This window comes from Puma concolor, chromosome A3 (assembly GCF_028749965.1).
Source record: "Puma concolor isolate L17-30 chromosome A3, mPumCon1.1.hap2, whole genome shotgun sequence".
Classification (NCBI taxonomy): domain Eukaryota; kingdom Metazoa; phylum Chordata; class Mammalia; order Carnivora; family Felidae; genus Puma; species Puma concolor.
The window spans coordinates 90,043,555-90,057,868 of NC_141669.1; the positions used below are offsets into that span (position 1 = coordinate 90,043,555).

Genomic DNA, 14,314 nt, shown 5'->3' on the forward strand with positions numbered 1-14,314 from the left:
GGGATATGACTAATATACGTTTTGTGCAAAGCCGGATGAAGGTGCCTTGGGTCTTACAGGCTCACACAAAGAAGTGGGGGGCGGGATGGTCCACAGGAGCTCCTGGCACCTTCCTGCAGTTGAGACCATCATGCAAGCTGATTTTTATCTCCTAACCTAGAGCCACTTTGCGGATACTGTTCTCCAATATCCTACCCCTCTTTTTTGGCCATTCTGGTTAAGAATGTTCTGGGGATGCCTTGTTAAGAGGTTTTGGCACAGCTGTGGCTTTTTGATCCAGTAAGATGAGAGCAGACGCTGGAAGTTCATCCTTTCACTATAGACACCTACAGCAGGGGTTGGCAAACTCTTTTCAGTAAAGGGCCAGATAGATAATAAATATTTTAGACTTTGTGGGCAATGTGATCTCTGTCACAGCTTCTCACTTAGGCCCTTGTGGGTGAAAGCAGCAAATGGGTGGTGTGGTTGGATGCCATTAACACTTTATTTACAAAAGAAGGGGATAGCCAGATTTCAGCGGCAGGTGAGTCTGTCAACCCCTGAGAAGACCATGGAGACTAAGTGAGGGGCCTGTTCATGAAGACCTGGAGTCAGTAGCTCAGATGCTAGGGTCAGATGCTGGTGAGCAAACCCAAGTTCCTGCAGGGAGGAGAATGGGTAGGGGGCAGTATTCGAGTTGAATGGAGGCCTCCTTGAGGACTCCATTTTGGGCAGTCAGCCAGCTTTCCTGAGTGCCGACAAGAGAGCAGTGAAGGTTATGTGGGCACAAAGCATGGCCCGTTCTCTCTCCTGGGACAGACCATCTTGTTCAAGCTCCTTGGCCCTTGACCTCGAGCTATCAGCACGAGCACATCCAGCCCAGGCCCCTGCCCTTCCCAGCCCTGCTGGGCCCCCCAGCCCAAATCCCCTGGGCCAGGGTGTGGGGAGGCATCCCTGGACCCTCTGGCCCTGCAAGCTGTTTATGGTTCTTTTTTGAGGCAAGCAGAAGAATCAGGCCAAAATGTTTCATTCTAAAGTTTTCTTTAGGAAGCACGTTCCTAAGAGTATGATTTACACTCTGTGTTACAGAGTGGTAGTGTGTGATGAATAAAACATGCTCATTTCACTGCTCCTTGGGGTGATGACAGTGTTTTCTGGACTCATATTAAAAATTAAAACAAGGGATGTTTTTCTCAGGGTATTAGTCTGTGCCAGTGTATCCAGGAAAGTGCCTTGGAGCCCCCATACAGCCTGCCAACCACAGACCCCCTTTTTCCCTCTTACTAATCCCAGCAGGAAAATAAAATGGCCTGTTTTCCAGTACCACTCAGGGGCCCCATTAAAATGCACCTCTGGGCCTCTGGTGTCTGGTAACAACCTGACAATTTGGAATCAGGGGTCCATGGCCTCCACACTGCAGCCAGAAACTGATGCTGGGCTTCCTACCAGCAGAGGCCAGAATACTATGAAGAGATATACAGGCCACCACAAGAAGTGATAGCCCACTCCAGGGGTGTATGAACCACTCACCCGTGCTGTCTTAGTGGCTCTGTCTTTTATAGGTGGGAAAAGGAGGCCTGGAAGATCAAAGGCAGTTTGCCTCGATCGCAGGATTACATAGCCTGCCTGTGCTGCAGCCTCCTGACCCATGCATGTCCTTGGAGGGCAGTGGGTATGAGTGGCACCAGGGAGCAGCATTACTAGGCTCCTTGGCATGCTATCCCCCTGTTTGCTAATACTGTGGTCAGTTTTATTTGATGGGGGCATCACCTCTGACCTCTGACCCAGCCAGCTGACCCCACATATACTTGCCTCCTGTTAAAAGCTTGTGGACTGTATTTTTGAACATTAGGTCCAAAGGGATTTCTGGAGTCATACATTCTGTAGGGTCAGTGGCTCCAAGGATCCTCTTGTTGGCTGGCTCCCCCAGATCGATGTGTGCTCACCTGCCTGGGATGAACCCCAGCTTTTGTCTGATATAGAGTCATCCAAAAAGAGTATGATATGAACCTGCTTTATCAGAGTCAAAGACCTTCTTTGTGACAGACCAGTGGTGCAGCTCCATGGTACACAGGGCTGGGCTGGGCTATGAAGTCAGGGCAGAGATGTCCACCTGCTGACCTCGGAGACAGGGAGAATATCTGTTTGAGGGCCTCATTCCCAATTATTTTTATCTGAAAGTGGCTGTCGCTGCTTCTCCTTCCTTATTTTTATCCCTGCCTGATTTCTCTCACTCCTGCCAAGGCTTCACTAATCCCTTAAGGCCCAGAATCATTTAAAATTAAGCCATGAAAAATCAAAGCAGTTATCAGCAACATGGCTCTCGGCAGGAGGAAACAGGCCCCAGTCCTAAGGCCCAGAAAGCCCCATCCAGCATGGTCAGAGCTAGAGGGCAAGGGGCACAAGACACCCTAGTGTTGCGTTAGATCTACCTCAAACTAAACTCTGCTTGTTCCGTGTGTTCTGGAAGTGATGCAGTAAGGGTGTAGCAGTGCCTTCATCAGCACGGTGCCTCCCAGGCCTTGGCAGGATGCTAATGATATGGAACCTGGTGGGATGCATTGTACTCATGAATTTTTAATCAAAATCACTTAAAGGAGAGCCCCTTTCATGCTGTGATACCTGCCCAGGGGTTAGCAGCTCCCTGGCTACCCCTCAGGGCTCCTCAAGAGGCACCACGATCTCATCGGTTATGCTCTCCTCAGCTGGGCATGTGGTCCTCAGTTGTGCACAGCTGGGCTGTTAATGGGGTCACCCTGTCCACCTGCTGCCACCAGCAACATTTCTCATCACCTCCTACTGATAGTAACAAAAACAAAGGCCTGATTCAGAGCAGGATGGGTGAATACCCCGTCTTCATCAGAAAGTCACACTTTTCGGTTTTTAGGTTCCTGAGGGTAGATCCCTGCCTGGTGTAGCCACTACTCAGCAGATGTCCCAAAAGGCCTTTTGCCTTGGGCCCTGCGCTGCACTGCATAGAGGAGCAAGATGGGAACACACACTCTGCAGAGCATCAGTGTTGGCTATTCTCCATCTTGACCTTTGGGAAAAAACACTTTCACAAGGGTTACCTCTCTCTACACCTCCATTCCAGCTCCACGTAATGTTTTGCTGTGCAATCCCATGTATTTTCTTTGTAGCATCAGACATACCAAGTTTCACCTGGAGGCCAGGTTTCCAGAAAAGCTGTCAGAAGGCCTTTCCCCTCCAGCTTTATTTAGGTGCAGTCCTGCATCTCAGGTAGCTTCACATGCCTGGGCAGCCCCATAGTCTCCCTGGGCCTCTTGACACTCTGCCATATAGAGTGTCCTGTGTGTGGTCCAGAGGAGCTGGCAGTTGCCAGCAAAGATGGGGTCTGGAGTCCCAAGGCCACAAGCTCTGGCCCAGCCCACAGTCCCAGCCAGCCTTTCCCACTGCCCAGCAGGTGGAAGTCAATCTTCTCCATCTCTCCTGGCCACAGACATTATTGCCTTCTGCTGGATTTTGGCTTGAGTGCCTTAAGGACACTGGGCAGTAGAGACCCCAGGCAGGTTGCTTTACAGGCACAGCAAGACTCAGAGCTGTCCCCACTGTGGGTCAGCAGTGCTTTGCATGTGAGGGGCTGGTTTAGACTGGTTTAGCTGTTTCAGGAGAGTTTATTTGGACAGGAGGCATGTTGATGAAAGCAGGGTCATGGGTTTGAGCTCTAAGTCAGTTACCTTGTGTCCTTGTGGCTCCTGCTGCCCAGCAGATGCCCTCTGCCTACGTGCTGCTGCCAATAGTCACCTGGTGGGCAATTTGAAGGGTCACCCTGCGGATCTGAAGGCTCCTGGCATCGCTACAAAGATGGCATGTGTGGAATCCAGGAAAGCATGGAATCACCATCAACCAGAGTGTGATCTTAAGCCAGCCCTGTTATTCTTTTTATATGTATCAGAAAATGTATCAGAAAATCATGGCCACTTATTGATATTAAAATGAAAAACTTGAACTTACAGATTTTAAAAAAAATTACCCCAAATTCCAAATACCCTAATTACCAGTATTATCATTTGATATATAAATTTCCAGACCTTTTTTCAAGGAAATACATGCATCTTGTTTTTAATGTTTATTTATTTCAGGGCACCTGGGTGGCTCAGTCGGTTAAGCAACCAACTTCGACTCAGGTCATGATCAGGTTTGTGGGTTCGAGCTCTGCGTCGGACTCTCTGCTTACAGCTCAGAGCCTGGAGCCTGCTTCAGATTCTGTGTTTCTCTCTCTCTCTCTCTGCCCCTACCCCACTTGCTCTCTGTATCTGTCTGAAAAATAATAAACATTAAAAAAATTAATCTTTATTTTGAGACCGAGAGATAGAGCACAGCAGGCAGAGGATGGTGAGAGAGAGAGAGAGAGAGAGAGAGAGAGAGAGAGAGAGAGAGAGAGAATCCCAAGCAGGCTCCATGCTGTCAGCACAGACCCCATTGTCAGGCTCAGATCATAAACTGCAATATCATAATCTGAGCTGAAACCAAGAGTCAATGCTTAACCAATTGAACCACCCAGGTGCCCCAATACATGCATCTTTTGATGGACCCTACATCATATGGCTCTGTGGGGCCCATGCCATCATCTGCCACCAAAGCCTCTACGGGGGGACATTTGAGCTGCTTCATAGTTCAGGTTTTACATATTATAAAAAACATGGCTGTGAGATCCTTGTCTGTGCCTTCATTCTGCCTCGTTCAGATGTTTTTGTATTCATTACCAACAGGAAACTGTTGGGTCAGCAGGCTTCCTCCCTCACCCGCCCACCTCCCTCTACAGAACTGAGCTTTGTCCATAAACCCAAATTAGGATGGGGGGCTGTGTAGGCCAGTGCTCTGGCCCACAAGCTCCTTATCCCATCCAGTTGCTTTCCCCAATTTGGAAGCTGGGCAGCCCCACTCAGGACATCCACACTGCACGGCCATGTCACAAGGGCCACAGCCAAGCAGGATTTGCTTTATGACACAACAGGATAGCAGGGAGTGATCAAGGGTCAACCTGCTTGGGCCTAGGGCAGAGGGCTGCAGGGAATGTGAATCCTGCACACACCCATATCATTTGTGTGTGTCCTGGGAAGTGGGGGCAGGGAGCATGAACCACCTGGGTCACCCAGCAGCACCAGCCACCAGCCCTATAAACACAATGTGCATGCCTACATCCCCATGTTGAAGGGATCCTCCTGCCCTTCAACTGACTTGGCCTTTCAGCAGCATTCTGCATGGCTGAGACATTGTGGTCCCCCTGTAAAGTGCAGGTCTGCTCTCACCACCCTCCTCCCGTCACCTTCCAGGGCATCTCTGCCCTCAAGGCAAAGACCAGAATTCACATAGTGGCCCAGGGGGCCATGAATGGCCTGGCTCTACAGCACTTGGGTGCTTCCCCCTTGTCACCCCAGCCTTTCCTTTCTGTCCAGTGTTTCAAGCATGCCAAGCTTGCTTCTCTCAGCCTTTGCTGGGCAGGCCTCTGTGCTCCTTCCTCACCTGCCCAACCCTCACCACCTCACCGAACAGGCCTGCCTACTGCTTATAAAGCCCTCTCTGGCCCCCAGGTGACATCCCTGCAGTATGTTGCTGCATTTTCTGGGACCCCCACATCTATCGTGACATGTGCAATGCTTATCGCCCACAGTGAACCCCACACTGGGGTCAGAGGGCATGTTTGTGCCCTGGGCCAGTCCTGACAAGTTGGGTGATCAGCAGAGGTCAGTGAGCACCTAGAACATGACCCACCCGGGCAAAACAACTCTACAACTTGACTGCCTGTCACACACTGCCCTGCCTGCATGAGGGGCAAGGGGGGCATTCCCCATTGACTCACCAGTTGTGACCTTGCTCAGTTGATGAGCTGCCCGCTGGACATGTATACCAACGTCTGCCAACTATCTCCGATGTGGTGCCACTCCTGCCGCACACCTGCTACAGTGAGTGAGTAAAGGGCCCTAACCTTTCTCCCATGACCATACAAGGAGAGCTGTGGGTCCTCCATACTCTGGGGGTGCCTGGAGCCGGGTGGCCACACCCATGGAGGGCACTCTCTGGCTCCTGCCTGAAGCTCTGTGGAGGACAGTCTGGCCAGCTGCAGTGAACTCCACTGACGACTATCCCAAAGGGAAACAATCCTGAGCCTTGATGGTCTCTGTCTCCCTTCCAAGGGAGGGCAGGTGTGATGAGCAGGCAGAAGTCTCCCTCTGTTCAGCCTGGCTCCCATACATCACTCTGGAAACGCCGGTCTATGGGTCAGCCACAGGGACACAATCTGTGGAGGGGCAGTCTTTGAAAATCCAAGTTCCCTCTTGCAGGAATAGGAAGTCCTTTGAGACCTGGAGTTACCTGGGAGACACAAGGAAAGGTGTGCTCCTGCCTACATGTTTTCATTCTGCCAGGCACCCCGTTGTCCAAACAAGAAGTAGCCTTTCTGCCTTGTTAGAGGTTGCAGATGTGATGTGGTCTCTGGCACCTTTCCTGGTCCCTGCTAGAGGAGGGAAGCTGACTGCCTAGAGGGGTAGCGACAGGTCGCCGGGAGCACACAGAGCTGAGCAAGGTCAGAACTGGTCAGGGGGTTGAGGAGAAATGCTCCCCTCACCCCTCCATGCAAGCATGCAAGGGACGTGGTGGTCACTTGACTGGTAGGGTTGTTCTGCCTTCCTGGAATGTGTTCCAGGTGCATCTCTCATTCCATTTTTGTAATTTCCGCTTCTAGTGACATTCACCCATCCGAGGACCACACGTGGTGACATGTCCATCATTGCCAGCCAGAGCCGTGGGCAGCCCCCCTGTGTCCTGCTTCCCCGCCTGCCTCTGCCAAGGCACTAGCAGCTCCTGAGGGTTCTTCTCAAGCCTGCCTGGTTCCCTGTTCATCTGCATCCAGTTTCCTCTAGGATCCCTGTCCTGTCCCTTGGTGGGAAGCCTAGAGGGGACCCTCAAGGAAGGGAGGAGAGCCCTGGCTCTCTTGACTTTGAGGGGCATAGATGCCACCCTCCTCCAGATACCCCTAGGCATCCCCATCTGTGTCAGTTTCCTGGGACTGCTGTAACTGTACCACAAAGTGGTACATGTGGCTCAAAGCAACATGAAGTTATTCTCTGTCAGTTCTGAGGTCAGAAGGTCAAAATTAAGGTGTTGCAAGGATTGGTTGCTTCTGGAGACTGAAGGAGAATCTCTCCCAGCTTCTGGCAGCTGCCTGGATTCCTTACATCACTCTGCTATCAGCTTCTGTCTTCACATGGCGTTGCTTCCCCTCTGGGTGTCTCTCTTCTCCTCTTCTGTCTCTTATAAGGACACTCGTCACTGGAATTAGGGCCCACTGTAATAAAAGGTCATTTCATCTCAGGACCCCTACCTTATACTATATTTGCAAAGACCTTTATTCCAAACAAGGTCACCTTCACAGATATCAGGGGCTACAGCTTGGGCATTTCTTTTGGGGGTACGTTGTTTAACTCCCTGTGGCATCTGATACCTCTGACCAGGAAGATGCATGCTTCCCTGGGGAGGGCTGGGGCAGGAGGGGCAAGGTGAGTGATGAGGGGCTTGGGACAGTATTGCCCCTATGGCTAGGTCTGTAGGATTCTCTGTGCAGAAATCACCTCAGCAAGATCATTTTGTGGCCCGGATCCCTCTTTTGGCCCTTAACTCCTTCCCTCAGTGGGTTTAACATGCACCACAGGCTAAACAGGAAGCATCTCAAAGTGGACCACCCCTCCAGCCATATCCCCACATAATAAACCCTTGGAGCCTTGAGGTCCTGGAGTCTGATGTGGGAGATGCTTGTTCTCCTGATGCCTGTCCCCTGTCACTGCCAAAGGATCAGATTTCCTTAGGGGTTAATCTTCTCCTGGGAAAGCAGCTTTTAAATAAGCTCATGCTTTGTCACATGAAACATTTTGTCTGGGTTTTCTTGGACAAACACAAGAACAAGTAATTCAAGTTCTAAGAATAAAAACAGGCCTCCCTCCACTGCCTTCTTCCATGTTAAACACAGTGCGATGCTGCCCAACCCAGATGCAGGCTGGAAGAGTGACTTTCCAAGCCGCTTCCGGAAGGCACTTGGAAGCTGCTCCTGGAAGAGTGTCAGTGGCTGCTAAGCTCCCTTCAATGAGCTGAAAAAAAAGTTATTGACAAACAACCCAGGCAAGTGGAACCTGAGAATTTTAGAGGCTGGAGGGTCAGGCCAGTGAGGGGAGAACAGGTGACTCTGGACTCCAGCCTGATCATGCTTTTCTCTTTCTTGAGGCAGGAGCCTCCTGTCAACTCACTCCTGTCTCTTGTGTGTTTCCAGGACTCCTCCTCCTCGGCCGGACCCGCCCCAGCGGCTGAACAGCAAGGCACAGCTCCCAAAGTCCAGCTGCCCCTCAACGTGTGAGCTGCCATTTATGTTTTTGGGGTCCTGTGCCTTCAGCACCTCCCTCCCACCTCTGCTAGCATATAAACATGTGGTTTCCATAGGTTTTCTAAATTGTTACCAGCCAATCAGTCTAGTTATGTGCATCAGTAACACTGCTGATAAGAGAGTATGGAAAACAAAGTCTGGCTGGTTCTTTCATGTCAGTGTCTCCAGGACATTTATAAGCAGGGTGATATTCAAAATATTTGATGGCACAGGCCAATCAGGAAAGGACCAGCCATAGCACGGAGAAGACCCTGGAGGCCCATGAGAAGGTGTGTATTGGGTGGGGGGGGGGGGGAGGGCTCTGGAGGGTGGAGGGAGCCAGAGCTGCGGGTGGTCTTGTGAGCATGGGGAAGTAGCTAGTCACCACGTGTTCAGAAGTAACTCAATATTTGAACAGCCACAACTGCCCTACAGTTATGGTAGCTTATATCATAACAGCTGCATATCATCCCCAAATATAACCAGATGAATCATTGCCAGGAAGCAAGATGCTTATCTTGTTTAGAAGATTTGCTCTTGTTAAATTACAGCTCTTAAGAGATACGTGCAGTTTAAAAAATTCCCCCATTTAAATAGTTCTGAAAAATTAGACTGCCTTCTACTCTTTTATTTGGCAATGAGCTCAGTTACTCGAATGAATCTTTTGAGGTGGAGAATATGAATTTGGCAAACAATATGGTGAAATAGAACGTTCCACAGATCCGACGAAGGTCAAAGGGACACTTAGAACCTACATTATTGCAGAACAAAAGGTATTCCAAGCCAAAAAAAAAAGCCTTTGGAAAAAGCAAGTTGCTGAGCTCCAAAAGGTCTCCTAAAGGTGTAAATATACTGGAACATGTTCAGCTACCTCTTTACACCCAATCAAAATGTTTGTCTTTACTTGGTGGCAGATTGGAAATCCTTGAACATCTCCCTTTATCTGCCCACTGCTCTGATTGCATCATTACCACAACCAACTAAACAAAAGGACATTAAGATGTACCTATTTTGTACCTAGTGTCCTGAGGGGAATGTAGATTAATGAGCTACATTTAGGTGTCTTTGGCCGAAATTCAAGTTTTCACCAGCACTAAACAGAAGACATGCTCTTCTTCTGACCTGCTGTCCTAGATAAGCTCCAGTGGCTTCCACTCAAACCTGGGAGCAAAGAAGCATATAGGACAGGATGGGCAGTGATAGCCTTGCTTTTTCTGAAGAACTAGATGCAGGGCCCTGTCCCTGAGGAAGTTGACTGGTATCCACAGGAGACTCTTATTCCCTAATGTGGTTGCCTAAATGAGAGGCAGGACACAGTGAGCTCTTCAAGAACAAGCCCCAGGTGTCCCCCCAGATGAATGCCTGGCACACAGGCTCCCTATAATTTTGGATGTGTTCTGATGACCAAAACCTTCCTCATCATGGGTACAGAGTGCTTCTGGTATTGGCCTAAAGCCCTCAGCTCTTACACATCAGATCAGCCACCAAGAAAGCTGCTCTGTCTTTGAGACCCAAAAGGTTATTAATACCGTCCAAGAATATTACTCCCCAAGAGTTGTGAATACAGACTGGAGGTTTCAACCATGCACAGATCTTCCATATTGTGGAGGGCTTTTTAATGTGGTGCAGAGCATGGAGTGACCTCCCTCTCCTTCCATCCCTGCTCTGCCCTGAGACATAAATAGGCCCTCTGTCTATCTGCCTTACCCCAGAGCATGGCAGTGGGTTCTGAGAGCCTCACTCAGGGTCCTGAGTGCAGCTTGCCATCTGGGAATGAAACTTCCACAGACAGATGGGTGCAGTTCATCCCTGGGAGAAAACCAAGAGCCTCTTGAAGTGTGTGACAATCTGCATGCCACCTGTGAGGTCTGGGAGTCTTGTTGTGGGGGCCAGAGAAAGACCAAGGGGTGGAGCAGAGGGACTGGGGGTTGCCTGCAGACTGGAGAAAGGAAACCCAAAGGGACAACAGGCAGCAGGAGGCACCTTGTACCTGGTGGTGTGGGGGGGGGGGGGGTCAAAGCTGTCCCCACCAGATCCGTTTGTGGTGGACACAATCTCATAGGCGTAATTCTCCTTGGGACCCACCTATTTGTCCTGAGCGTTGAGAAGTCGCTGAGCCTACCTTCTAATGACTACACAGCCACCATGTTCCATAATGTTGGTAAAGGAACTGGTGACCAGACCAGGCCCCACCACAAATCTGTAACACAGAGGGTGGTTCTGGGCTTCAATCTGTGATGGGCTTGATTAGTGTGAATTTAATACACCAGGATCTAGTAACCTAAGTCCCTGCTGAAGTGGGGGCAAAGGCCTGGAAGGGGTGAACCCACCAACCAGCCTTCTGTGGCAGTGCTCAGTCTTTCAGACAGTGATTCCAGATAGTCACAGCACCTGCCCTCAGGGTATGGATAAGGTGCCCCTGCCTGCAGCCCTGCCTGAGGGTGAGCAGCACTATCGAATGGTGAGCAACGTATGTGGGAAAAGCACAAGAACCATCTTGAGAGAATTCTCTAGAGCAGAGTAGAAGGCTTGGCGGGCAGAGTTGGAGATTTGTAAAGGTGCCGGCAGGGCCACCTGCAGTGGACAGAAAGACCTGCCCCTATGAGCTGGCCTTAAGCCCAGGGGGATGTAGGGTCCCCAAGCAGCAGCGGCCTTGTCTGGATTGGATTTCCTGGAAGCAGACTCTGAGGCTAAGGCCCATTGATGGCTGCTCTCAGGAGCCATGCCTGTGAGGAAGCGGGGGCTGAGCTGTGCTGGAAGGGAAGCCTGGTGATCCTCAGGGCAACTCTAGAGCCTGAATAGACCTTAGTTTTCCCAAGATGAAGCGAGCCCATGTGGGCTTCAGGTGACCCCTGGGAGAGACACAGTCTCTAGTGCAGCTGCACATGGCTGGGAAATTCCCACTGAGGACCATTATGGTGAGCCATCAGCAGCCTGGCCCACTCTGGGAGATGGTGCCATAGCCCTTGAGTGTAGACCTTGACTGGACATCACCAGACACAGTACATAGGTGGGTCTTTAACTTCAGAATGTAGCAGAAGTAGCTGGAGGGCTTGTTGAAACAGATTGCTGGGTCTTACCCTAGTAGCTCTGGAGTGAGGCCCCAGAATGTACCTCTCTAACAAGTCCCTAGGTGATGCTTTTGCTGCTGGTCCAGGACTTCCTTTTGTGGGTCACTGCACAAATGCCTCTGCAGACCAGTTTTCTGTGAGCTCAGTGTGGGAAGGATGCCAGCTCCCACACGGGACTGGCAGCCAAGCCACTCCCAGCTCCTTCCTTCTGGGCTGCAGCCGATACCTCATCCAATGGAGTGCCAGCTGCCTGCGGTTCCTGGGAAATCAGGACCACTGGAAGGCCTGGGTGAGGGGCTGGCCACTTCATGGCCTCATGACAGTTCCCCAAATGCTCCCCATTCTCTCCCTCTGAACATCTGCACCCAGGGAGTCAGCCCTGTCCACAGCCCTGCATCAGCTCACCCCTCCCCAGCTCAGCTGCCACCTCCTTCAGGAAGACTTACTTGGCTTTCTGAGGCTGGGTAGTGCCCCTCCCAGACCCCGTAACATCCTGTGCAGACCCTGACATGCACCTGTGTTGTCTCCCCCTTCCCCAGAGTGGGTGCTCCTGGGGCAGGCTTCTCTACCACCTGGCTGCACCTGGCTATCATTCAGTAGACATCCATTGAATGGAACCATCAATGTGTGGGCACATGTCAGCTAGTGTGACCCTGGTATCCAGAAGAACAGGAGCAAACACTTCAACAGGAATAATTGAAAAGAATCTTTTACTTATTCTAGAAGAAACATGAGCAAACCATCATATAGAGGAGAAAGGGTGTGAAATTAATGAAGGCACTAAAATACTTCAGTTCACTCCTTGCTTAGAGCTGAAGAGAACTGTGTAGATAATTAACACAAGTGAACATCTTGCTGTAGAAATGAGCAAGTAATATGGGTGAGTGATTGGTGTCCTCGGAAATATCCCATAGGCTGCTTGTAAAAGCATGATGCCAGGCAGAGTGGCCACAGCAGTCAGCCGCTTCTGTGTGTACACCATCCATGCAAGGGCACCCAGGGAGGGGGCATGGGGTCTGACCCTCTATCCCAGACTCACACTTGCAGGACTGCTTCAGGCTGGTGGAGGGGGCACCTTACAGCTTGAAAGCCCCATATAGTCTACAAGACAGTGGGGAAGAAAAAACCAAATTTCCTACTATTGCCTTATTTTTAGTACCAGCTTTAAAAAATATTTTTTAATGTTTTATTCATTTTTGAGAGAGAGAGAGAGGTGGGAGGGGGAGAGAGAGAGAAAAACACAGAATCTGAAGCAGGCTCCAGGCTCTGTGGTGTCAGCACAGAACCCAACACGGGGCTCGAACCCACAGACTGTGAGATCATGACCTGAGCCAAAGTTGGCCACTTAACCAACTGAGCCACCCAGGCACCCCCTTTTTTAAAAAATTTTAATGCTAGTACCAGCTTTTGTATGTGAATCCACAGAGGTGAAATTGGGGCCGCAAGCAGCAGCCCCTGTCTGATCTATATGTGTTTTTGAGATGACCGAGCCACCTGTGGAAGCTTGTTTTGAGCTGAAGAGGCCTTTTGAAGGAATAAGGAGTGAGAATGGGGCCCTGGGAACCATGAGGAAGAGGACCATGCAGGTGCTGCCTATTTCATGCCAGGCATGCGAGGCCCCAGCAGGCTCCATGAGTACCAGCCTGCAGCTCTGAGCACAGAAGGTGCCGTCCAGCTTGCTCAGAGACTGTCAGCAATGCAATTCTGGCTGAGTGCAGCAGAGGGGACATGGGTGGAGAGGGAGTGACAAGGTAGCACTGCTGTGGCTGTCTGGTGCATAAAGCAGGGACCAGGAGGCCTGCAGGCATCAGGCTGACAGTGGGCTGGGCCATCCTCTGTTCAAGTGTGATCCATTCATGCTTTTTCTTGGGTCATTCCTAAAGAAAGCAGATGCTGAATGATATTCCCCCACCCCAGGCCAGCGCCCCTCCCCAGCACGAGCCACATGCCAGATCTGCAGACACACATGCAGCAAAATGACCCACAGAGCCATCTGCTTCTGGTTTTCTCTCTGAGGCACCCAAAGGAAATATAAGTGGGAGGGGCAGAGATTTTTCAAGGTGAAGTCAGATTTATTTGCATTCCAGTTCCCCCAGCAACGCACACCTAGAGGCCAGACTTGAAGTATTGAGACCAGAGGAGATATTATTCATCAACAACACAAATTTGAAGTAAAGATGAGGAGAGCAAATGCATCAGTGCCCTGGTGCAAACCAGTGCAGCACCTCCTGATGCAGGGGACCACACGGGCTCCCTGACTCCGGAACTCAGCCTCACCTTCAGGCCGACCTCAGCAGGGCCTGCCAGCCTCCTCCACAGCCTCTCACAGTGCCTTGCCCTGTCCCTGTGGCCACAGAGCCCCATCTGCTTCTAACTTGTTGCTGAAACACAGATTCTCAACCTTTCTGACCCTTAGTTTCCTCAACTGTGAAATAAGGGGTAATCCCAGCCTCAGAGTTCATGTGGGGCTTAGGCAAGGCCCTGGGAGAGGTTGGCACCTGAAAGATGCCAGTTCTCTGTGCTTCTGCCCTGTCCTTCCTTAGCCAGTGGCCCACAAGCCTGTGGTGGGGGTGGAGCTCTGCACCACTGTTCTTAGGCACAGATATGAGCTACTTAGAAATAAGATACCATTAGAGTTTGTGAGGGACAATTTAGAGTTTAGAGCTGTGTTTTGAAGGGGAGGGTGTGTCATTCCCTTGGGGGTGATGGCATCCCTGGAAATGACATCCTTTGTACTGCCCATTGTTAGCATCCAAGGGGTGTCTGTGTCACTGAGCATTTATTGAGTAGAATACATGAAACCATGAAAGGAATATTGACTTCCCACTGTTAAGAATCCAGACCTGCCCTGTGAAGGGGCATGATGTGGCATAAAATCCAAGTCTGTCTA

The 14,314-nt window shown here is 50.7% G+C and overlaps 1 protein-coding gene across 1 annotated transcript in view; it reads left to right on the top strand.

The window, feature by feature from the left end:
- SH3RF3 (SH3 domain containing ring finger 3) overlaps window positions 1-14,314 on the top strand; it is a 371,189-nt gene that overhangs the window by 276,607 nt on the left and 80,268 nt on the right. Inside the window, exon 5 of the mRNA XM_086701496.1 lies at window positions 8,264-8,343. Coding sequence (XP_086557622.1) covers window positions 8,264-8,343 — 80 coding nt within the window. The remainder of the gene's footprint in view (window positions 1-8,263; window positions 8,344-14,314) is intronic.